We start from the raw sequence: 27,171 nt of genomic DNA, 5'->3' as shown, positions 1-27,171 counted from the left end.
CAAAATGAAAACAAGATGATTTATTGTCATTGTAAGGTCCAACAAAAATGTAACAGAAGCAAGATATAACATATAATATGTAATAAAGCCATTGAGTAACCGTTTCAAGTCAATATAATCACGTTTGAATGAGAAACCTGATGGTATTATATTTTTTTAAAAAGCATTAAAAAAATCATACTTATCAATATTTTCATGCATTTAATATGCACAGTTTTTCTCTGGATGAGCTCATGCAATGCATCATGGGATCGCCTTTTCTGTGAAGAATTAAATAAATAAATAAATGCATTTTATATTATATATATTATATTGGACTTACTATTGAGCAAATCTGAGGGTTTTCATGAAATTCGATAAATTTTCTGCACAAAAATGTTTTATTTGAGCTGTAAAGTGTATTTTTAGTGGTGGGACTGTAGGATAAATGTCTAGTTAATGGTCAATAAAGTAATTTTTGTCTTTTTTTTCCAGATTCCCTGCATATAAACAACTATTCAAAAGTTCGAGATTCATACTTTTATTCATCAAGGACGCATTAAATTGATCAAAAGTGACATTTTAATGTTAGAAAAGATTGTATTCAAATAAATGCTGTTGTTTTGAGCCTGTGAAGCTGTATAATGCTGTGTGAGTCGGTCGTTCACTGGGTTTCGGGACGAGGCCGTACACCCTGTGCACCGCAAACACTGCAGCGTTCAGGAAATGAAGTGCAAACGCGATAAGATCTTCAAAGGTCGCCGTATCGGTCTCGCGCAGTGTGTGTGTGTTTGAAGAAAGATGCCTATCATAACTCAAAACATTTGAGATATGCATTATATAAAGCTCTTATGACACAGAGATTTCCTTATCAGCTGATGCTGCACACAACTGTTCTTTGTTTCATCCCAGGTGTGTGTGTGTGTGTGTGTGTGTGTGTGTGTGTGTGTGTGTGTGTGTGCGAGAGAAAGTGTTTTTCATTGCCCGCTGAGAGCTTGTGGGATTAATGGAGAACATGTCATGTGATTTACACGCATCCTGTAAGACATTTCCTGTAGATTTTACAAACTCTCGTGTTTGTGACGCTCTGACCTCGTCATGACCTTTGACCTCGTCACGACCTCTGACAGGAATGCTGTGGGTTCAATGCGCTTTCAAAGTCAACATGAAATCGGAATTAAATGTTTGCTTTCTTAATGCGTGTTCCTGGACTCACTGTAGATGATTCATCAGTGCACGTCATTACTAATAATTAAACATGTTTGCCTTTGTAATCTTTTAATCTAAATATAATAACTTGTTCAGCCGACTTTCCTTTCCTGATATATAACATCACAATCCCTGCCTTCCAGCCACTCGACTGCTTCACATAGAAGTAAACTGAACACACACACACACACACTGACTCACTCACTCACTCACTCACTCTCTCTCTCTCTCTCTTAAACACACTTTTTTCCCCCCCAGTTTAAGGGATTTAAAGAAGTTCTTCTGTAAACTGTGTTTTCCAGATTCTCTGCACTTCCACCGTTCAGAAGTTTGGGGCAAATAAGAGATTAATACTTTTATTCAGCAGGGACTCATTAAAGTGATCAAAAGTGACAGTAAAGACGTTTATAATGTTACAAAAGATTCTGTTTCAAATAAATGCTGTTCTTTAGAACTTTCTGTTCATCAAAGAATCCTGAAAATAAAATGCATACGTTTCCACAAAAATATGAACTGTTTTCAATATTGATAATAATCAGAAATGTTTCTTGAGTAGAAACTCAGAAAATGAGTGAATTAGAATGATTTCTGAACCCGTAACATTCCTTCAGAGGTCAGTCCCAGTTCAGAGCGACCGAAGAGACGAGTTTGAACTGGAGAGAATCTGTGTGTGTGTGTGTGTGTGTGTGTGTGTGTGTGTGTGTGTGTGTGTGTGTGTGTGTCAGCTGATCAAAGCTCAAACCAACACACATAACACAGGTGAGGGACACGACTGCCATCTCACCTGCTGAAGAACACGCACACACACACACACACAAATACACATGCACGCACACACACACACACACACACACACACACACACACACACACGCACACACACACACACAAATACACACACCCACATATATACATACACACACAAATACACACGCACGCACACACACACACACGCACGCACACATATTTTTGGTTAAACTAACCCTTTACTTGTGTGTGTGCATGTGCGAGTTTGTGAGTGTGTGTGTGTGTGTGTGTGTGTGTGTGTGTGTGAGTGTGTGTGTGTTATCTGATTCGCAGCTGTTGTGTGTGTGGGGTCACTCAGAGGTCAGATGTGACAAACGGCTTCACCGCAAACGCCACGGCTTTAAATTCTCCCTGCATGCTTGACCCGAGATCTTAAAAGTTATTTACCTTTTCACAGCCGGCCGGCCCTGAGAGTGTGTGTGTGTGTGTGTGTGTGGTGAGGGAGTTACTGGAAGTCAGTTCAGAGGGTGTGGATCATAATGTTTAAAAATAAGCCTGAAATTAAACCTAAAATAAAGTTATAAATCAACAAATATAAACCCATGTAACTGCGCAGGAACTCATCAGAGAGAAGAGAGGGTCGACTGATTTGTCTTCATAAACTTCTGAAACGACTTTTCTTTTCTGATGTCACAAATCCATCTGACTTTATAACTCCTCCCTCACTTTTATTTTTATAGCACTTTATACAATTCCGATTGTTTCAAATCAATTATACAAACTTAATCAGATATGAGACAAACTCAATTTCTGCTGTAAAAGACCATAGTGTCATTATTCAGATCAATTCAGTTCAATGTTGATTCAGTTTAGTTCAATAACAGTGTTTCTGTTGAACTGTTATACAAGAACAAATGTGGGCGGGGCTTGATTTTGTCCGTGGAGAATTGATTGGATGGTTGTGGTTTGCTATTGGTGGATCTCATGTGAGTGACAGGTTGCCCCGCCCACATCATCAGAGAAGAGAAGAGAAGCGGCAAGAGGAACTTATTCTGATTCAAGATTACCAGGAATTATAATAATGAAGTCTTTGGAGAATTTAAATTGGCTTTTTGCATAAACGAAGGTGTTTTGAGTATATTTTCTGTGTTTTAAAGAGTTCAGCTCACCAGGCTCTCATTATACCAGTGTCCTGTTTGATTTACACCGGACGTGTGTGTATCGTGAGCCCTGAATAACACACAGATCTGCTGTTCCCATCAATCTCACAGATCATTCGTTTCACACCGCTGGTTTCCAGCTCTTCTCTCTTCATCTGATCTTAGACGGCCTCTCATCTCATAAACACAAACATGATGTAAAATAATAATAATGTTAAAAAAAATACATTTATGCTGAATTTTACATACTTATCTAATGTCTATATTATGTATTGTATGTAGAATTATTATTATTACTTCCAACATATCCATTAAAATTTGCCATATTAAATTCAGGACTTTTGTATAGGTGAATGCATGAGGTAATTATCATTATCATATATGCAAAATACTAACATAGTACAGTGGTATAACTGTAATGCTTTGAAAGTGGCATTATTATTTTTTCTTGTTAATTTATGGCTCTCAGTTGTAAGAAGGGCTTGTAAATTCCTCTAAAATCTTTACTGGACGCCTAAAGTCGGTCAGATTTATAAGCTCTGTCTCTGTAATGCTGAATTGGTTGATGTACAAAGGCTTGACTGTGCATGAGACATCAGACAGGAGAATAACCAGTCGGAGAGCAATGCTAAATGCAGATAATAAAAGTGCAAGGAACCATTTAATCGTGTAATCAAGGATAGCAAAATAAAGCAAGGAAAAGGCACTTTGCATATCTCCTGTTGTTGACATCAAAGGCCTTGTGGTCCAGCAATCAAACTCTACTTTACTCTCTAAAATAAAGCTATAGTCAAATTAGACAGATGTGAACATGGCCTTCCTTCATCATGATCTAGATCAGCTGCAGTGTGTTTGTGTGGTGAATTATTTTGGTTCTGTGTTGGCTCGCCATCCGATGTAAAAGTTTACTTACCGCTTGATATCTAATGTCACCAGGAGCCCGAGACTCTCATTAACACCACAGCATGATACAGTACAACACACACACACACACACACACACACACACACACACACACACACACACACACACGGCTGCCCAGACCCTCAAACACAGACTTATGGAAAAATCAACAAAAAGCCTATTCATGTCCATGAATGTCGACCTTAAACTAATTTATGGGTCAAGAATATTTAAACCTAAAAAATAAAGTCAATAATATAAAATAATCAAAATAATGTTGAAATGAAAAGTTACCAAAATAAAGTTACTAAAATAAAATAAAGTTGATAAAATAAAATAGTTAATAAACATAAAATAGTTAACGACATACAGGACCCTATCTTGCACCCAGCGCAATTGACTTTGTACACGACGCATGTATCATTCCTATTTCTCACCCGACGCACAGCGGACTTTTCCCTCCACAGACGCACGTCGGTAAACTAGGGAATGAACTTGCGCTCCCGGAGGCGGTTCAGCGAAAAGAGGAGGCGTGTTCCGGCGCAAACGTTCCCTGGTGCTATTTTGCAGTTTCAGAAAACAATTCCGTCACTGACCAGGAGAAACCTAGTCTAAAGTCAGTGGTGCGTTGTGCATGTTATTCAGATGCTATTTTAAGGGCGCATGCTTGGCCATAATCAATAGCGAGTGCACAACGCGCATACACTTTGATTCTCTCATCTACACAGAAGCAGCAGTTTTCATTTTTGCAAATCATACATTATTACAAGGAAAAATATTACCAAATGAGGGAAATCATTGTTGTGTCCATGAAGATGTGACAAAATAGGCATAAATCTAGCTTCATATTTACCCAAATTTTTATACGCCTGTTTAACCGAAGCTGATTTGGGTGGGTTTCTCCATCCCCAATGTCACTTCTCTGTGTTTTACGGCCCTGACGAGAACGTCGGTCTCCTCGGCTGTGAACCGCTCCTGGCGTGCGTCTGGCAAATCCGCCGTTATAATAGCAATCCGCCATGGAACAACCACGCCTGCTCTTAAAGGGAATGTGGGATATCGCTCTGATTGGTTTATTTCACGTTACGCCCAAACCACACCTATGAATAATGAAGCTACTTCAGACCAACACATTTTAGATTTGCGTCGGAATCCGCCCGAGATCCGCCCACAAAGTTACTTGCGTTTCGTGCTTGAAACTTGCGTTTCAGATCGTTAAAATAGGGCCCATAAAGTTAATAAAATAAGATGTAAAATTACCAAAATATAATTAATAAAATAAAAGTAAATAAAATATATATTTTTTAATAAAAAATAAAATAGATAATAAAGTTAATAAAATAAAATAGTAAATTAATAAGTTAATAGTTATAAAATAAAACATTAAATTGAAATTACATTAAATTGTTATAAGTTAAAGACAGAGATAGAGATTTTTCAGACTTCCATAGCAATTTTCTGTTTAGGTCCAAACTGGATTATTCACACAGTCCGTGATTGATTTTTAGGTATTGCATTATTGATGCATATCAAATCTGAAATGTAAAGGTAAATACGGATCAAACTGAAAAGTGCGAGTGAGTTTGCAGACAGGTGTTTGAGTTCCTCGCACCGACCCAAACTTCAAACAGCCTCATGAAAGAGTCAGTGAGCGTCAGGCCCTCGTGGCTCAATCCCAGCAGGCCTTGCAGTTCAGGCCACCATTGATTTTGTGTAAAGGAGCGAGAGATCAGGAACCTGCCTCCCGTCGGCCTCAGAGCCGCTCCACACTTAATCATTCAATCCGATGAGCTGCTGCAGAACCATATCCAGACCCGGAAAACTTCAGCTCTGACGGGAGAGACGTGATACAGCTCGACAAATCCCAACGCATGCAGGACAGTGGAGAGAAAGGAGAAGACATGCAGCTTTAAACATGAGTGTGACAGACGAGCTGTGCTGTAGCTCTAATGTTGGACAGAAGCCTCCGTTTGAAGGATTCATTATGAAAGTTATTATGTTGAAAATGTCTCAATTCTGGATTTGAAAACATGTGTTATTAACATTTTCACTGAACTCAACATGTGTCACTTTGGCCATGTTTTCTGAATCTATGACCACTGTACTGCCAGATAAGAAGGAAAAAGGAAAGAAAGGGGAAAAAAATAAGGAAATTACTTTCAAATGAGAAAGGAATGGAACAAAAAGGGATTGATAAACGAGAAAGTAAGTAAAGTAAAGCAAACAGGATACCGAAATGGTAAAGGAAAAGTTAAAAGTAAACAGAAATGGGAAAAGGAAAGGAAAGGAAATGAAAAGGAAATGGAAAAAGTAAGAAAATGAATGGAAAGAATGAGAAAAGAAATAAAGCAGGAAGAGAAGGAAAAAGTAACCTGAAAGGGGGAAAATAAAGGAAATGAAAAGGAAAAGAAAATAAGGGGTAAAAAGAAACATAAATGAGAAAAGGAAATGGAAGTGGAAGTGGGAAAAACAAGAAACGAATAAAATAAATAAACAGTAAACTGAAATAGGAAAGTATAAAAAAGGAAAAGGAAAAGAAGGAAATTAAGTAAAAAAAATAACAAATGAGAAAAGGAAAAGAAAACAAGAGAGTAAGGAAAGAAAAAGGAAGATAAGGAAAAAGTAAACTGAAATAGGAAAAAGGGGAAGTAAAAAGAAACAGAACTTAGAAAGGAAAGGGAAATGGAAGTGGAAAAGGTAAGGAAAAAGGAAAGAAAAGAAAATGAAAAAGGATATAAAACAGGCAGAGAAGGAAAAAGGAAATTAAATGGGAAAAGGGAAAAAGGGAGGTAAAAAGAGAGAAATGAAAAAGTGAAAGGAAATGGAAGTGGAAAAAGGAAACAAGAAAGGAAGGAAGGAAATAAAACAGAGAGGAGTAAAGAGTCAAATTAAATGGAAAGGTAAAGGAAATGAAAAGTAAAAGGTAAGGTAAGTAAAAAAAGAAACAGAAATTAAAAAGGAAATGGAAAGGAAATGTTAAAAGAAACAAAGAAGATGTTAACTTAAATGAGAAGGGAAATAGGAAAAAGGCTATAAGAAAACTAAATGGAAATAGGAAAAAGGAATTGAAAACAAAGGGAATTCTAGAATGTGTTTTTTACTGCGAGCGCAGGTCATGTGATCCTCCTCACCTGACTCTCCCATAATCCTGACGGAAGCTTCCCGGCAGGTAATCCCTAATCTGGCCCATGAGACACGCTAAGACTATTCACTGGGAGAGCTGGAGACGGGACGAGGCACTGGTGTGACAGTAATCCCATCACTGCGTTAATGCACTTAACCTGAGACGAGCAACTCGGACCAACACCATCAACACACAGAAACACTTCATTCATGACACTCATGATCTAAAGTAGAAACAAGAGGGGTTTCAAATTAAAAAATGAACGGAACAATCAGTCTAAGAGTCTGAAACCACCAGCGGAAAAATAACTACTTTTTTTTCTTTGTTCAATTACATTAATTAAAGTTCAGAATAATAACATTAATCTAAATTCTGAATGTCTTCATTTAGTATGCAGAGAGTCAACTTTAAACTAACATGAACTAAATTGTTCATTTTGATTATTAAAATTCTAATATATGTCAAATTAAATGTCAGTTTTGCATATTTCATTGAGTGAGTGAGCGTAGGCGTTTTAAAGTTGTGTGTTACAGTGATTTTACCTAATAAAATGGTGTAAAATGGGATTTAAAGCTCAAACCTTCCCTTACTTGAGATAAAAATCCACACTTCATATTGCTTTAATATTTCATCTTTAGTTTACATCATAAGTTTTCCTCGTTTTTATATCAAAAACCATTTTCCATCATTTAAGCACATATTTTCACTATAGTCTCAGTGTATACAGGGTGTATGATCTACAGGATCAAAAAAAAAAATGCTGTTACCAAAGAAAGACAATATAAAAATATAAATGGTCGATTATAGAAATGGACGTCCCACATTTCAGTTAAAAAGCCAATCGCATTATGCATGCTTTAAAGGATTAGTTCACCCCAAAATGAAAATTTCCTAATAATTTACTCACCCCAATGCCATCCAAGATATCCATGTCTTTCTTTCCTCAGTGGGAGAGAAATTATGTTTTTTGAGGAAAACATTTCTGAATTTTTCTTCTAACAATGGACTTCATTGGTTACCATCGTTTTTAAGTCCAAATCAATGCAGTTTCAAAAGTCTTTGAAGTGTTTAAACGGGTTGTACATGCGATCACAGCTGAAGAAGAGGTTGTTATCTAGCGAAACGACAGGTCATTTTCACAATTTTTTTTTAATTTATAGACGTTTTACCTTCAATAGTTGGGATTGAGCTGATCAACAAATGGACAGGGAACTACATCATCACGTTGAAAGGTTGCGCCGGCGCCGGCAATACTATTTGAACTACTATTCATATTCATCAGAATGTTATTCATATACTATTCATATTCATATTCACTGAATACTATTACTATATATATATAATAGCAAACAATACTATTTGAACTATCCTCCTACGTACGGTCGCATTGTAAACAGAGGGGCGGTACTTCTGCCGGCGCCGGCGCGACCTTTCAACGAGATGATGTAGTTCCCTGTCCGTTTGTTGATCAGCTCAATCCCAACTATTGAAGGTAAAAAGTCTATAAATTATAATTTTTTTGTGAAAATGACCTATCGTTTCGCTAGATAACAACCTCTTCTTCAGCTGTGATCGCGTACAGCCCGTTTAAACACTTCAAACACTTAAAAACGATGGTAACCAATGAAGTCCATTGTTAGACGAAAAATCCAGAAATGTTTTCCTCAAAAAACATAATTTCTCTCCCACTGAGGAAAGAAAGACATGGATATCTTGGATGGCATTGGGGTGAGTAAATTATTAGGACATTTTCATTTTGGGGGTGAACTAATCCTTTAACTGAGAAATAGTTTCTAGTGTAATCTGAGCCAAAGAAGCAACATTTATGAAACCATTATTTACCCAGATTATTTGTGTTTGTATTTAAACCAAATCTTATCAAACGTTTTTTGTAGATTTTACACAAATGACCCGTCCATGTACGTCTATTCTGCTAAAACAAGATGGCCGCCGACCGGACTGACTTGCCTTGAAGAAACTTTGTGCCGAATGATCCTCATAAGACTATTAGTAAAAGTGAAGGGCCTTCCGAATATGAGAATGTTTCAAAGAGTTCTTATGACAATAATATGGCAGATGTCAGGCTGCACGTTGCAAGAATTAGTTCCAGTGTTGGCGGAGATTGCCAGAGTCGTCAGATGTATTCAGAGGCAGAACTAAAGTCTGCCAGTTGTTGGACGCGCACCTGCTGATAACAGTGATGTCCGTCTGTAATCCCTCAGTCTTATATTCCTCACGAGTCTCTAAAGTCCACAGCTTTAACTAATTAATAAGACACCCAAACCCTCTTCTTCTGTCTATAGTCACAGCTCTCAGACCGAGTCGAGCGGTTGTGAGAGTTTGAGACGTTACTTAGGGACTGATCGGGTTAACGTCGTCAGAGAAATGAAGAAGAGGAGCGTGATGGAGGGAACGGGACACGTTATCATCGACGGCTTCTTTAATATGAGGAACACCTGAGACACACCTGCTATAGAGATGAATGTTGCAGTCAGAAACACGTCTTCTCAAAGTCATCTTCAGCCGTAGATCACGCCGAGCGCTGGCAGCTCCGCTGGCGGGTAATGGATCCTGTCAGAGTTTAAGACTCGAGCTTAAAGGAGAAGTTCACGCAAAAATGAAATGAATGTGGGGGTGGGGGTGGGTGGGTTCACTAGCAATTCTTTGCTAGTGAATTTCACACATAATAACCAAAAATCTGCAATAAAAGTCCCCCTGTGTTGAAAATATTTAATGTTGTTTATGTCTATGTGGTGTTTTTAATATGCTTTAAAGGGATACTTCACCGTTTTTTCATATTAAACTATGTTATTCCCTTAACTAAGACGAGCTGATACATACCTCTCTCATCTCAGTGCGTGCACTCAATCGCTCTGGCGCGCGAAGACACTTCGATAGCACTTAGCTTAGCCCAGTTCATTCAATGGTACCAAACAGAGATGAAGTTAGAAGCGACCAAACACCTCCACGTTTTCCCTATTTAAATACAGTTACACGAGTAGTTATATGACCAAGTATGGTGACGCAAAATTAAACGTGGCGCTTTTCTAAGCGGGTAAAAAGGATAATTATAATGTATGGCGGAATAGCACTTGGAAGCACTTCGACTCCGCGCAGTAAAAAGTCACGTTGGTTCTAATGACAGAAGTGAGGGGGAGAAGGGGGAGAGGATATTTCAGGAGTGGATTTTTTGCATACTTGGTCGTGTAACTACTCGTATAACTGTATTTAAATAGGGAAAACGTGGAGGTGTTTGGTCGCTTCTAACTTCATCTCTGTTTGAATTAATAAACTGGGCTAAGCTAAGTGCTATCAAAGTCAAGTGTCGCCGCGCGCCAGAGCGATTGAGTGCACGCACTGAGACGAGAGAGGTATGTATCAACTCGTCTTAGTTAAGGGAATAACATAGTTTAATATGAAAAAACGGTGAAGTATCCCTTTAACACAAACCATGTGTAAATTCATAAGTCGACAGCATTGCTGAGTATTTCCTCCTTAAAACTGCAGTGAACCAAAGACAGTCTCAAACACACGCTTTGAAATCGCTGGTGTTTCTGACGTCACAAACTACCTTGTAACCAATCAGATCAACGTGTGATCGTCAACCAGTGGATCTCTGAGCTGAGTGAGTGAGTGGAGGCGGGGCTCATTTGCATATTCATAGAACCGCGCATACTAAATGAGGCAAGGGTGTCGAGTTACATTCAAGATATTTTAAGGCATGAAGATTTTTTTTTTCAAGGAAACAACTTTTTAAAATGTCATTTTACTTAAAAACAATTAGCAAATTCCTGGAATGGTGTCTTGCTGTTTGTGCGTTAATATTTCACCCATATTATTAACAGGGTTCCCACTCCATGTGAAGCCTTTGTAGAGTAACACTTTATTTGACAGTGTCCTTGTAACATATGTTACATGTACTTACCATAGTATTAACAGTAAATGATGCATAATTACATGCAACTAACCCTCAATCAAACCCTAATCTTAGCCTAACCCTATAGTAAGTACAAGTAGTTAATTAATATTACTCAGTACTTAAATATATAATTACACTGTATCAATGACACCTTAGATCTAATAACCTGCTTAGCACATCAAGTCAATCCGCAGCATCTACAACAGCATGTAAAGTCTAAACTATAAATAATATAAACCAGACCAGCATAACAAGCACTTGCACACAGTGGAGATCACCATGCATTAAAGTGAGACGCTCCTGACCTTTGCATCTGTTGATGCCAGCACTAAGAGAGCAAACAGGATTCTGTCCGATAATGGCGAGAGATGACAGCAGTCATGTGACAAGGTTAAAACTCCTCTTAAGAGCTCCTTGACAGCTTGAGAACGGATGTATAAAATGACAGCCTAGAAGCCACGAATGCATCCTTTCAGCAGTCTAATCCTGTCTCTCTGTCAGGACTAATGGTTCAGTCTGTCGATCTGTGCCAATATTACAGCCTGTCACTCCTCGCTGACGACAAGCGCTGTTAAACGCCTGTAATGATACAGCCAAACCAAAAAAACTATTTGGACAATTAAACGTGTGTGAATGTCATTGCATAACAAAATATCAGAATCAATCGCCATCTGCCGTAGAGGCTTTTCTCAGAACAAAATATCAAACATTCACACATATGAAGCCGTGTCTGAATACTTATTTCTAATTTTGTGTCCAATTTAGATCTTTAAAATAAATCAGTAAATAGATTATATATATATATATACGAAGAGTTCAGATGCAAAAGCCTCATGCCATCTGAAATGTTCTTCTAGAATGATCATTTTTATCAAGCTTGTATATTTAAGTTCAATTATTTCACTTAAATGGCAATGCAAATTACCTATTAATTGTCATTTAAGTAAAATTACTTAACTTAAATATACAAGCTTTATAAAAATGATCATTAGGCTTTTGCATCTGAAGTCTTCGTATATATATATAATTTACTAACTGATTTATTTTAAAGATCTAAATTGGACACAAAATTAGAAATGTGTGTGTGTACCATTTATTTTGTATATCTAAATACACACATATGCATGTATATACTGTATATACATTTATACACAATTTATATTATATATTAATATTCATATTTTATATATAAATAACACATTTTTCTTAAATATATACATGCATGTGTGTGTATTTATATAGACAAAATATTTATGCACAGTACACACATATTATTATATTATGTAAACACACTTATTTTGGATGTGATTAATCATTGTGTGTGTGTATATATATATATACTTTGTTTACTGATTTATTTTAAAGATCTAAATTGGACACAAAATTTGAATTGTGTGTGTGTGTACTGTGTATAATTATTTTGTATATATACACACATATGCATGTATATAGTGTATATACATTTATACACAATTTATATTATATATTAATATTAATATTTTATATATAAATTTAAAAAAATCTTAAATATATACATGCATGTGTGTGTATTTATATATATACAAAATATTTATGCACAGTACACACACATATATTATGCAAACACACTTATTTTGGATGTGATTAATCATTGTGTGTATATATATATATATAAAAAATAAAAATGTAAAAGGTTGCATTGTTTTCTATTAGCATTATCACCACTACGCTTCACTAATGTGAAAATCTTGTATGTGCGTTTGTTTGTTGAGATGAACCCGGCCCTTAGCACAGGAATGCCTGCATGTGTTCAGGTTAGTATTACGAGTAAAGGATGATGAGCAGCGTTTGTGCGCAGGTTTATTTATTGCAGCGCTGCTCGACCACACGCCGTCCAGGGAAACCATCGCCATATGTTTGCATGAGCTCTGCGGGGCTTAATGGCGTCTTCTCTTTCTTTACTACCCCATCAGGTCCTGCTCGATGCGTCTCTGGCGTGGATTAATGAGCAGAAGATAATGAGCAGAGCAGAAGACGATGTGCTGTACCACATGAACATCTCTCCGGAGCTCCCTATTCCCAATAAAAGCAATACGCTCAATTACTGGGATTATCTGTTACTAACTGATCCTCCTCTCTCAACCGGCAATCAAAGGCTTTTTCTTTGCCTTGTTTTGCATTCAGATACTTCATGTTTCTGCATCCAGATATGCATTATTAGTTCCATTTTATAATTGAGTACAGCTCAAAAAACAGTGAGGAAAGTATTGAAATTTCTATGATAGTGACTTTATCTAAAACAAAGCATGCAATTGTAAACACAATCATTCACAGCCACTATTAATTACCAACATTTCCTTCCAGTCCTCATGAGCCTCCAAACCTGGCCCAGGCCTACAGAAATATGCAAAGGAAAATTAATCAAATGAATTTTCAAAGAAACTGCTAAATGTTAAAAATGCATCAGATCCTAGTCACATGTTATCTGAATATAATGTGTTAAACATCTGAATATTAATATTCTGTCTTTTGTTGAGTGTATAGTAACCTAGTCTCTCTATTGTTATGTGTATCTAAGCAAACAAAGAAGCATATATGTAATATTGATTAATATAATAGGAATATTTTCTAGCCAGAAGATCAAACAAGTTTGAAGGCTCATTGAAAAAAAATCTTATTTTTTGAACAGCTTTAGCTTTAATAAAACTGTACCTTGCACTCTACAGGCAGCAGCGTGTAATTATATTTGCATGCGTAGAGTTTTCCATAAATATGCCAAAAGGGTGTGAAATATCGAGGAGGCGTTCAAAACTTTCTACTTAAATGTGGTGAAATATGGCCCGTCTGAAATGTGTTCCCATTACGGAGTAACGCCCGTGTGCTGGGCGTCATCCATCACCCACACAATAAAGGGGGAGTTTCTGGCCCTAATAACTCACCGGCAGAACCGAGAGCTGACAGCCTCCACTGAACACAGCAACACACACTCACACACACTAACACACACTCATCCATCAGTGCATGTGTTACACAGCCTTCATTAATAACAATCAACAGCGGATTACTAAACTATTCATATTCACAGATAGAGAGACAGAGAGATAAACACTGGATTAGTAAACTATTTAGATGATAGATAGATAGATAGATAGATAGATAGATAGATAGATAGATAGATAGATAGATAGATAGATAGATAGATAGATAGATAGATAGATAGATAGATCGATAGAACGATAGATAGAACGATAGATAGATAGATGGATAGATAGATAGATAGATAGATAGATAGATAGATAGATAGATAGATAGATAGATAGATGGATAGATGGATAGATGGATAGATAGATAGATAGATAGATAGATAGATAGATAGATAGATAGAACGATCGATAGATAGATAGATAGATAGATAGATAGATAGAACGATAGATAGATAGATAGATAGATAGATAGATAGATAGATAGATAGATAGATAGATAGATAGATAGATGGAACGATAGATAGAACGATAGATAGAGAGATAGATAGAACGATAGATAGAACGATAGATAGATAGATAGATAGATAGAAGGATAGATAGATAGATAGATAGATAGATAGATAGATAGATAGATAGATAGATAGATAGAATGATAGATAGATAGATAGATAGATAGATAGATAGATAGATAGATAGATAGAACGATAGATAGAACGATAGAACGATAGATAGAACGATAGAACGATAGAACGATAGATAGATAGATAGATAGAATGATAGATAGATAGATAGATAGATAGATAGATAGATAGATAGATAGATAGATAGATATAGATAGATAGATAGAACGATAGATAGAACGATAGAACGATAGATAGATAGATAGATAGATAGATAGATAGATAGATAGATAGAAGGATAGATAGATAGATAGATAGATAGATAGATAGATAGATAGATAGATAGATAGATAGATAGATAGATAGATAGATAATTACAACACTCCGCAATACCATATTTTTCGTTTTAATCACCAGATATGTCATTTATGATTACTTCTCCAATTCATTTTCTAAGCGTTGGGTTTATGGTTTTTGGAAATACCAGAGTATAATGTTTTTTATCAGGCCAGTTAAACTGGTGCAGAACTCTATATTACACAAGTTTGTGGTTTACAGCCGCAGACATGTCTAATACCAGTCTGAGATGACCTGTGAAGAAGCCATCACTCATGTTTAAGTACACAAATAAAATCACACCAGATGTATGATCAAACCTGGTGTGCTTTTGTATTAACATTAAACGAACAGAGCCTATAAATTACAATACTGGATTTGTTTTATTACAAGATAGGATTTATATATTGATGTGAGATTGTTTTCACCTCCTCTATATGGCCAAAACAAACGCCCACAGCGGTGACGTCACACACCCATTGGACCTGTCAATCACCTCACGCAGCGCTGTGATTGGACGGCAGTGAAGGCTTTAATCTCGGGTGCGCGTGAACGCGAGGTATGTGTGATCTGAGCTCAATGCGAGTGCGCGACGCGGAAGATAAGATGCGCTCCGAAGTCTCTCTGCATCCTTTCCCCAGCAATAACCTTTAAGGATTATATTGTGTGTGTTTTTTTTGTGTGTTTTTTTTAAACATTTGGACACATTTGTTTGCCTTCTTGGGAAATACTTTTTTGTCAGATGCGTTTCCAGATTACGCATAGAGAAGTGGGACATGATCACATTGCCAACGGAGTCTGCTGTGTTTAGTGTGGTGTATCCAGTGTGGGACGAGAGCCGAACCCGTGACCCCGTCCAGCACTCAGTGTCTCCCGCAGACCCGCAGCGCCAGGCGAGCCGGTTACCCGTGAAAGTGTTGAAAATGCTGAGCGCGCGCACGGGACACATCCTTCACCCGGACTATCTCCAGCCGCTCCCGTCCACTCCCGTCAGCCCTATCGAGGTAAAGACGGTTTCTTTTACAGCCTAGGGGTAAAGCTGGCAGTTTGCGACACGAAACAACACATTTCTTCTTTTGTTTCCTCATTTCGGTCTTTATTTTCAACTCTTTATCTACCGTGTGAACGCGCAAATCCTGAACGCGCATCCCTTTCGTGTTGGAAAACACTAATATTTACCAGAGGTTATAATTAACCCTTTATACTACGCAGTATTTTTTTTACAGTCTATGGGTAAAGCTGACAGTTTGCGACACGAAACAACACCTTTCTTCATTTTTTTCACTCCAGTCTTTATTTTCAACTCTTAATCTACCGCGTGAATGCGCAAATACTGAACGCGCAGTGTCTTTTATTTTTTGATAACGTTTACATGGCAAAAAACTTTTCTTAAAAGTATTATTTTATCTAATTACTTTTTTTGTGCACTGATATATTTATACTCTTACAAACTCAAAATAAGCGAATAATTTGAATCTAATACTGACGATAAAAGCTTATAAGCGCAACATTAGAGAGTTGTTTTTATGCATAAATAATAGGCCTCAGCATTTTTGAAATTGCATCACTGCAATTCTATGCGAGTTGCCATACGACAATTCTATACTAATTCTGTAAGGCAAAGTTGCTTTGTGAACATGTATCAAAAATCCATAAATACTGGAAAGTGTTAAACATTTTTTAAATACTTTCCACTATTTATGCATTTTTTTCCAGTCAATTTTGAGTCTTGGATAAAATCAAATAAAACAAACATCATTAATGGTTTCCTTAAAAACTGACCTCCTACTTCCAACAATGCTTTTTTTTCCCCTCTTTTGTTATATAAAGGTAAGGAAAACAATATATGTTCCCATAAGGACACACATTTTATTGCGTGTAAAGAGGGATATAACAAACCCTCGACACTTGATTTAATGTCTCTGCAGCATTTTAGATTTAAGATTCAAGAGGCTCGAGTCGTGCTCAAAGGCTTTACAGCGCCTAGCGTAAATCAGCACTAAACATTTCGCTTTTTTAGCCTAGAAAATGTCATGAGCTCGTTAATTAAATGCATGTTTATGTGGAAAGCATCAATATTTTCAGTTCAATTCAGTGGTAATGTCAAATGTAAATATGAGTGTTCTTTTGAAACTATAATATACTTAAATCTGTCTGTTTTCATGGTTGGAAATAATTAATATAGATAGATAGATAGATAGATAGATAGATAGATAGATAGATAGATAGATAGATAGATTGCACATTTATGTGGAAAGTGTCAATATTTTCAGTGGTTTAATTCAGTGGTAATGCCGTATGTAAATATGAGTGTTCTTTTGAAACTGTAATATATTTAAATCTGTCTGTTTTCACAGCTGGATGCCAAGAAGAGTCCGCTCGCCCTTCTCGCACAAACATGCTCCCAAATTGGGAAGTCGGATCCCCTTTCCTCGTCGAAACTCTCGGCCGTCGCCTCGGACAAGGACAGCAAATCCAGCCCGCTGAAGATCAGCGACATCGGAGCCGAGGACAAATCCAGTTTCAAGCCATACGCCAAATCATCCGAGAGGAAAGACGCGAGTGGAGATAAGACCAGTTTCCGTGTCCCGAGCGCCACCTGTCGACCCGTCACACCGCGAACGGGGAGTCCACACTCCTGCAGCTCCATCTCTCCGCAACCCGGAGATAAATCAGGGGATAAAACAGGGAAAAAGGAAAGCGATGCACGTAAAAGCTCCACTCCGGATACACCGGGAAGAACTGAGAGCAACAGCAGCGAGGCAAAGGATGTTTCCAAACCGGTCACGTCTGAAAGCGTTCCCACATCCTCGGCCTCGTCTGTCCTTGGATCGGGACTCGTGGCGCCGGTTTCTCCCTACAGAACCGGCCACACCGTATTCCCCATCTCCCCTGCAGGACTAGCGTATCCCGGAGCGTACGCCGGCTACGCCCAGCCCTTCCTATCCCACGGCGTGTCCCTGGACCCGAGCAAGCCCAGCGGAGGCAGTCAGATGATGAATCTCAGCGGGAAAACAGGGTCCAGTCCGCTCGCCGGAGCCTCTCCCCCATCCATCATGTGCCGGGACCCGTTCTGCCTGAGCTACCACTGCGCTAGCCATCTCTCATCCGGCGCCTCGCACGACAGCAAGCCCGGATACCCGCTCATGTATCCCATGCACCCGCTATCAACCGCTACACACTCGTTCCCCGGACACCCGCTGTATCCGTACGGCTTTTTAATCCCGAACGAGTCCCAGCACATTTGCAACTGGGTGTCCGTAAACGGGCCGTGCGACAAGCGCTTCTCGAGCTCAGAGGAGCTCCTGAGCCACTTGCGGACTCACACTGCGTTCGCGGAGAAGCTCGTGTCGGGATATCCCAACTCTTTAACTCTTCCCGCGTGTCACATGCCTGGAGCCCCGCTCGCCCTCAGGACGCCACACCACACGCTCGGGCTCGGCACGCGGTATCACCCGTACGCTAAGAGCCCGTTACAGACGAGCGCCGGGCCGGTGCCGGTTCCTGCGGCCACGGGCCCGTTTTACTCCCCATACACACTGTACGGACAGAGACTGACCACTGCGCCTGGACTCGGATATCAGTGAGGGAATGACTTTTGTATGTTTTTGTTCACCTCAGGACTAGTGGACCATTATTTATTAAAGCTAGCTTTAAAGCGAATGAAATAAAAACATTTCAACAAGACTCACATGGCTTTATTTAAACTGTTACAGACATAATAACTCTCGGTAACACTTTATTTTACACTGTCCTTGTTACACGTTACATGCACTTACCATAGTAATAACAGTGAATAATTACATGCAACTAACCCTCAACCAAACCCTAACCCTATAGTAAGTACATGTAGTAAATTAATATTTCTCAGTACTTACATGTATAATTACACTGTAACAATGACACCTTAAAATAAAGTGTAACCTGACTCTCTTATATATATATATACATGAAAGATGAAACAACCCTCAACTGAAGCCGAGACACACTGTGTAATGTCTTATAGCCAAAATTTGCATGTTTATTTCTAAGTTTACTTGAAAACTTATATTTTAATGTTTGTGGGGGAGAAATGTTTTTACTGTGAAACTCAGGGAAAACGACAGCAATTAAAGAATAACTCCGTTCAGTTTGTGCACTAGTTTATTTGTCTTTACAGCACGGGTTTATTTAGACACGAAAAACAAGATTTGTGTGTGTGTGTGTGTGTGTGTGTGTGTGTGTTTATGAGCCTTACTTTTTGAATGACAAATAAATCAGGTAATAAAGAAGAATAGGTCTAAGATATAAAATCAATATAATGGGTTTGCATTTTATATATACAGGAATTTAAAAAAAAAATGTATTCCTTGTTAAAGAAATTAAAATGAATCAAAAATGTGCTAATAAGAGATTTATCATCAAAGCTTTTAAAAAATGTGGTTACATGATCAAACCTAGGAAAGCAATAATGCAAACCTATTGGTAACACGTTGTAATATTAGTAAGTCATATTCTTATAAACACTGTACAGTTCATGCACATTCAATTAAGAATATAAAATAGCATATTAATCTATTTGAATATATTACAGTTTTAAAACATGCATCATTTTATTTCTCCAGAAGAGCATCAAACTCTCTCTCCACATTCTTCTGAATATCAGAAGAAATTACAGATTTATTCATCGGTTTGATGTAGAAATTGTTTAGTACCAATAATGCACGGACAATCACAGGTTAATGTTCATCATAGAGAAAAAACATCTCGATAATAAATCAAACAAATGCTTGACAGAACAATGTGACGTTTAATCACTCAGAATAATCCCTGTGTAACGCCTACAAGTCTCTTGATTTAAACATGTCAAACGTTCGGACACACTCTCGCGTACAAATATAAAAGTCATCAGAATTATGAAATGACACTTAAATAGTTTGAATAATATTATACAAAAGTGAGATCTGGCCTATCTTCTTTATTTAATGTGTTTTGTAATCATAATGCATAGTTGTGCTTGGAGTCAATTGTTTTATTTGTGATAATAACGCAAGGAAACATGACAAATTGCGCAACATTATTTTTGGCCAGACAAAGAATTTATGAACACATGCAAAAACAAGAGAGAACCAATGAAATATTAATAACTGATTATGTTGTAGTCAGTGTGTGCGTTTCCCTGTCAGCTTTTTGTTTTTTCAATGCATTTTTCTTTTTGCATAGTAAAATAAAACCTGTAGTTTGCCTTTTTTTGACGAATAATTTTGTCAGATAAATACCTTAACCAAAGTCTAGTGTTTTGTTCTTCCCTCATAATTAAATTAATTAAAGAATATAAAATATTTTCCTCATATTTTGATGGTTTAATTGAATTTTCAGGGTCATAAAAAACAAGAATCTCCTCCAGACATCATTTTTGGCCACTAATGTACTACTACTATGCAATATGAATTTATGCATATAAAGTAGACACAACGTTGCAATTCATATTCAGGCAAAGCACATGTAATTTATATATTTATATGCATGCTTCATAAATAATAATATTTAAGAAATTGTTCCTAGTGGGAAATGTTGTGTGTTTGTATTTAGGCCAGTATAAAACATTTCACCTTCGCTCTAAAGATATTCTGGAGATGCAGAATCATATTTAAATGAAGAATTATGATCTGAAAAATCAGCATAAAAGATCATTTTATATATATAATTGAACCTAATTAGAACAAGACTCAAGAAATGTCTCTTTCCTTTCATTGGAAAAGGCCCAACAACTAAAGCCAGCACAAAAGGCTAAATGGAGTATAAAAATTGCATATATGGGCATTTTTTGCCACACCGCATTTTTTGTTTTTGTGCATTTTTGCAATTTTTTGGCTCAAACGTTTGCATTACCATGTGTGCTGCGGCGTGCAAACTTAAAACACAGTTCCTTAAAATATTCATCATGACAGACTCCGAGAGTCACTGGACGACATGCATTTAAAACAGCATGTTTGAGTTCCTAACCAAACCCACAGCATTTCAGGCTCAAACTAATGCTAACTAACCCACGACTCTCTCTGACTCTCGCTGATCCGACATGAAGCCCTGACCGCCGACCGACCACACGTTCATATATTAGTAACACAAAGCAGCAACAATCGCTCCTGTGACTCTTTCAGTGCAGTGAACAGCTGTCGGCTGTTTGCACCTGGATTCTGCTCAAACCACGACCGGGCACTGACGCTTTCATCTTGTTTTTCCAGTAAAATAACTAAATATCCAAGATTGAGAAGCAAAAAAGACTCAGTGCAGTCTTGAGCCAGAGGAAAACAGAATTATGTTTCTTGTTCTTAAACGCAAGTGCAACTTTTGGACAGTTGGTGGCGCTAGAGGGATCGATTTAGAGACTCCAAAATTCCTGTGAGTTAAATTCAGATCGTCCTCTATCTGTGTGCCAAATTTCATCATTTTCCAGCAAGGATTTAAGTTTATTGTACCCAATCCCCCCCCCCAAATATCAAGATTTCCGGTTACAAAAAATAACTTTAAAATCTTTCATTTCGCCTTGTTTTAAGGATGTTTAGATAACTGATAAATGACTCGGAGATACTGATGAAGATGATTTGTGCACGGAGTAAATCACCAAACATACACAAACAGACAAAACTAAACACTCACAGATATTAGATATCCATAAATAATCTTGTGCCGCACAGATTCTACACAGATGATCGTTCACTGTGACGGCGTGTTTATAGAGTCATTACAGCTGCGCTTCTGTCGGATACACACACACACTGTTGCTAAGGTGTTCTGTGCCTGTTGCTAACGCTCTGAGAAATGAAGGATCCCAATGGGAGTTTTCTGAGTGATGCCATAGATTTGTTTGTTTTTTTCTTTGGTTTTAGTTCTTAAAAGAATACATTTTAATCATGTAAAAAAAACGTTTTTTCTGCTTTAAAGAACCTTGGATGTTCCATGGATGTTAAAGTTTCTTCATGAAACCATCAATGCCAATAAAGATCCTTTATTTTTAACTCTTTCCCCGTCAGCGTTTAAAAAAGTTTCCAGCCACGGCCAGCGTCTTTGATCATTTTCACAAAAGTTTCATGGCCCCTCATGTTTCAATATCTGAACATGCAATATATCAAAAGAAAGAACAAAACCTCTTATTTTAGACAAAAAAAAAATAAGTTATTGCTTCATGCATTCTTTATTACATAAAAAGCAACATTTTGAGCGAAAAGCTGAAGAAAATCCCGTTTTTGTCAAAGATTTGGATCAGATTCAGAGCAATGATGAAATCACAGATGTAGATATTGACTCCATCAACACCCCAAAGCTCCACTTTAGCTCCTATAACTCGTCCTGGCTAGACATTCATTCGGTAACGTTATAGGCAGGTTTGATTTATGCGCCGTTTAATGTTGATGATCGCGTTATGCATATGATTACACATAATATCGCTTGTTTCTGCTTCTTTTTTGCCTGTTTTCATCCAGAATTTCTGTACTCTTTTAGATAATGCGCTTAACGTTTAACAGTGAAAACCGGAAAAAGTCTGTCAATGGCGGGGAAAGAGTTAAAATCCCCTGTAGTCAATCATATTATCCCTTACAACTCATCTTTGATCACCAAAATGACGTATTTAAACATTTTTAAAAGTCTTAAAAATCTTGAGTGTAACTCGACACTCTTGCCTCATTTAGTATGCGCGGTTCTAAGAATATGCAAATGAGCCCCGCCTCCACTCACTCACTCAGCTCAGAGATCCACTGGTTGACGATCACACGTTGATCTGATTGGTTACAAGGTAGTTTGTGACGTCAGAAACACCAGCGATTTCAAAGCGTGTGTTTGAGACTGTCTTTGGTTCACTGCAGTTTTAAGGAGGAAATACTCAGCAATGCTGTCGACTTATGAATTTACACATGGTTTGTGTTAAAGGGATACTTCACCGTTTTTTCATATTAAACTATGACGAGTAGTCATAGTCCTTGATACACACCTCTCTCGTCTCAGTGCGTGCACTCAATCGCTCTGGCGCGATAGCACTTAGCTTAGCCCAGTTTTAAGGAGAAAATACTCAGCAATGGTGTCGACTTATGAATTTACACATGCTTTGTCTTAAAGCATATTAAAAACACCACATAGACACATAAACAACACTTTAAGAGTGTCTGAAAATCGCACAGCTCGTGATCTGATGTCTGTAGCATTAACACTGCAGGACGAGTAGCATCAGATGTTTTGCAGAATAGTCAAATGAAATATGAGCAAAAGTAATATTAGTGATGCTTGACTCGTCAGAACAGTCTGGAAAGACTTTTGGTAGAAGCGAGGAAACGTGCAAAGTTACACAGTTGTTTTAAAGCCACTGAAGCTTTAAGCGCAGGAGATTAATGACGGAGACTGAAAATTAGCCACAGATTGGATACAAATACACCGTGCATCGCAAACACACACACACACACACACACACACACACACACACACACACACACACACACACACACACACACACACACACTTAAACACGTGCACACATGGAAACTCTTACCTCTAAACACATGTGCAGTGAGTAAGATAAATGACATCTCAACAAGCACTCCACACACACACGCAGGCCTCCACCACAGACACACACACAGACACACACACACACCGTAATTTCCAGGGTATTTAAGAGCAGCGAGTCGTGCCAGTTCGTGCTTCGGGTCGAAACTGCAGCCCAAACTCTCCAAACTGAGGTGTTTAAATCAGGTTTGGCATCGACTCTCAAAGAGTTTCTCAGGCCTGTTTTCGACAGTCCCTCTCTCACACACACACACACACACACACACACACACACACACACACACACACACACACACACACACACACACACACACACACACACACGGTGCAGTCAGTCGATGCAGGGAAACACCGGAGAAACAGATGTCCGTTCTCGAGCCCAGATTGATGCGCTGTCTTTCTGAAACGGTTGCATGTGTGTGTGTGTGTGTGTGTGTGTGTGTGTGTACCAGAACACTCGACACACGTACATTCCTCTCAGACTGAACGCAATGATTTCATAGCTCGTTACACTTCATCTCAGTTTCATTTCAAGTCAACACTATAGCAAAACTGATCCTTTTTACTCTTTATTCATGCGATGATCACCAAGGCTGCATTTATTTGATCAAAAATGCTGTAAAAATTGTGAAATATTATTGCAATTTAAAATATCTGTTTTCTATGTGAATATAGTTAAATGTAATTTATTCCTGTGATCAAAGCTGAATTTTCAGCATCATTACTCCAGTCTTCAGTGTCACATGATCCTTCACAAATCACTCTAATATGATGATTTGATGCTCAAGAAACATTTATGATTATTATCAATGTTGAAAACAGTTGTGCTTATTTTTTTTTAATTCAGGATTCTTTGATAAATAAAAAGTTCAAAAGAACAGCACTTATTTGAAATAGAAATAGTTATTAATGTCTTTATTGTCACTTTTGAATTATTTTTTATTTTTTATGTTTGGTTACACTTTATTTTAGGGTGTCCTAAATACATTAAAAGTACAGAATAATAACACGTACTTACTACATAATATAATAACAATATAGTTTGGCACATGTAATTATGCATAATTTACTGTTATTTCTAAAGCACATGTAAAATGTAACAAGGACACTAATAAAGTGTTACCAAATGTTTTTTAAATAATTCTGAAACAGTGACTTATGCTTGAAACCATTACAGAAAACACTGTCTTCATTGTTACACACAAAGAAGAAAAAGAAAACATTAAAGTGAAGAAACCTCGTCAGAGAACATGTTTGCTCCATCAGGACTAATCAGGAATGCGGTTCCTAAAGTCTTCCAAATATTGTGAATAAATGTTCGGTTGCTGGTGTTCCTCTCCCTTCATGAGGAACACCGAGATATTAGAGACACTGCAAACATGTGGGAATACAGGAGACCGACCGCAAGCCTTCATCTGATCTCTGCTGGCAATAACACAGCAGTGACAGCCCATGAATCTTCTGCATCGCTGCTTTCCACATAAACACAAAATATGGCATCATAAAAACAAATATAGCAGAGCGGTGCCACATCTGACCTCTGCTCTAAATACCACAAATATTGTTTCAGGGGTGAAATCACTGGTTTATGAGCACATGATGTGAACCATCAGATGCCAGTGAAAGTTACATTTCAATCAAAAAAACTCAGACATGCTTGAACTTTTACGTATAAAAACATTACAGGATGATATTTGGCTGACCTGTATACGTCATAATTCAGTCGTATGATGTTAATATTATAGAAATCTAGATACACCTAAAAGAAGTGCTAGAAAAATAGTCTTTCATCAAAAGAGGCCATGAATTTAATAAAGCTAAGTCTGCCATAAACAAGTGGTTATTGTTAACTAGTAAAAAATAAAATGATTGCAAATATTTTTTGTTAATCTAAGTAAAGCTGAATAAATGTTGGAAAAAAAATATCAGATGGAAACTAACTGAAATAAAAAAATATTTCAAGTAATTACTAAATTTAAGTGATTACTAAAATTAATAAAACTGAAATAAAAATAAATGAAAGCCAAACAGAAATATTTAAAACAAACAAATATTAAAAATTAAAAATTGCACATAATAAAATTGCTAAAACTTAAACTAAAACGAAACTGAAAATATAAAATTAAAGCCAATTCAAAATAATAATAATATAAATAATAATACTGAAAATAACACTGCAATTAGTCATAATTGAGATAAAAAGTCAATAATTGTATATACTTAGTTGAAATTATGACTTATCATAATTATGAGCTAAAAAGGCAAAATTATGATATACTAAATTGAAATTATGACATTAAAGAAAATCAAGATTTTGACATAAATCGATATTATTAAGACCGTTTTGACTGTCAATTAAATTCTTTTGTCAATTTTGAATTTTTATCTTATAATTATGACTGTCATAATTTTGACTTTTTAATTCTCATAATTTAGCATTTTTGTCAATTTAAATTTAGTAGGTGTAATTTCGACTTTTGTCATTATTTTTAGTGCCATCCTTTTTTATCCTCATTTATTTATTCTCATCATCTTTTTATATCATAATGATGAGATAAAAAGGCAAAATATTGATATGCCAAGTTGAAATCATGACCCAAAAAAAAAAGAAAAAATCAAGAATATGACAAAATCTAAATTATTACGTCAATTTCAACTGTCAATATAAAATTGTAAATTTTGACTTTTTATCTTATAATTATGACGGTCAATTTCAATTTATAGGTAAAATTTCGACTTTTTAGTCATCACATTTTATCCCCACCATCATATTTTTATGTCATAATTATGACTTTTCACGATTTCGACTCTTCATCTGTTGATTATGATTTCCAGAGCACGCTTTTGTTCTGATCTGACGTGTTAAAGACAGCTCTGGCTGATCTGAGATCAGAGATGATGGTTCTTCTGCTGCTAAACTCTTAACGCCTCTCCTGAATGTGGCCTTTATACGGGCTGAACCCTCTCGACTCCAGCCACTCAATTACAAATACCAGCCTTCAAGATGTTGCCCAATTATCGCTTTCATTGGGCTGATGGATGCCAGCTGGGCTCTCCGGCTCTCTGGACTCGGTTTCGGCCCATAAGTCACTCTGACAAGCGTCTCTGAACTCAATCCAGAGGAAAAGTCCATAAAAATGTTCAAGCGTTAAAATGCAGAGCCATCAGGCATGAGTGCCGTCATGAGCTTTAAGAGGAACCCGAGATGAGACCGATCACGAGATCTTCCCATCATGCTCTCTGTGTTCAGACTTCACAGGGAACGCGAGTGTGTCAGTGAGAGTGTGTGTCAGTGAGAGTGTGTGTCAGTGAGAGTGTGTGTTACCTGCTTCCTGACGTGTTCATGAAGATTGACTGACAGGATCATCACTGCAGAAGGAAAGATATGAGATTATTACACAATTATTGATTCTGGCCGGAGATAAAACTACCAAAGCCTCTCTTCTGCTCACCAAGGCTGCATTTATTTGATCAGAAACTGTATAAAATACAGTACATTTTTAAATATTATTCCAATGTAAAATATCTGTTTTCTTTGTGAATAAAGTGTAATTTATTCCTGTGATCAAAGCTGAATTTTCAGCATCATTACTCCAGTCTTCAGTGTCACATGATCCTTCAGACTCAAGTCGAAATTATGACTTAAAAAGTTTGATATACTAAATTTAAATTAT

At 37.2% G+C, this 27,171-nt stretch overlaps 1 protein-coding gene and 1 long non-coding RNA gene across 5 annotated transcripts in view; one reads left to right on the top strand and one right to left on the bottom strand.

Annotated features, from left to right (window-relative positions):
- LOC309485576 overlaps positions 1-27,171 on the bottom strand; it is an 83,934-nt gene that overhangs the window by 54,165 nt on the left and 2,598 nt on the right. For all 4 annotated transcript variants that reach the window (XR_014201226.1, XR_014201227.1, XR_014201228.1 and 1 more), the window contains exon 2: positions 26,823-26,866. This is a non-coding gene — a long non-coding RNA (uncharacterized lncRNA). The remainder of the gene's footprint in view (positions 1-26,822; positions 26,867-27,171) is intronic.
- On the top strand, positions 15,132-19,088 carry LOC309485536 (zinc finger protein 503). The gene is made up of 2 exons (XM_082152434.1): positions 15,132-15,963; positions 17,317-19,088. Exons 1-2 carry the CDS (start codon positions 15,736-15,738, stop codon positions 18,544-18,546), a joined length of 1,458 nt encoding a protein of 485 aa, XP_082008560.1. The 5' UTR covers positions 15,132-15,735; the 3' UTR covers positions 18,547-19,088.

The sequence above is a fragment of the Leuciscus leuciscus genome (assembly GCF_965113295.1).
Source record: "Leuciscus leuciscus genome assembly, chromosome: 21".
Lineage (NCBI taxonomy): Eukaryota > Metazoa > Chordata > Actinopteri > Cypriniformes > Leuciscidae > Leuciscus > Leuciscus leuciscus.
The sequence above is the reverse complement of the archived record's forward strand: the minus strand, read 5'-3'. Positions and strand labels throughout refer to the sequence as shown.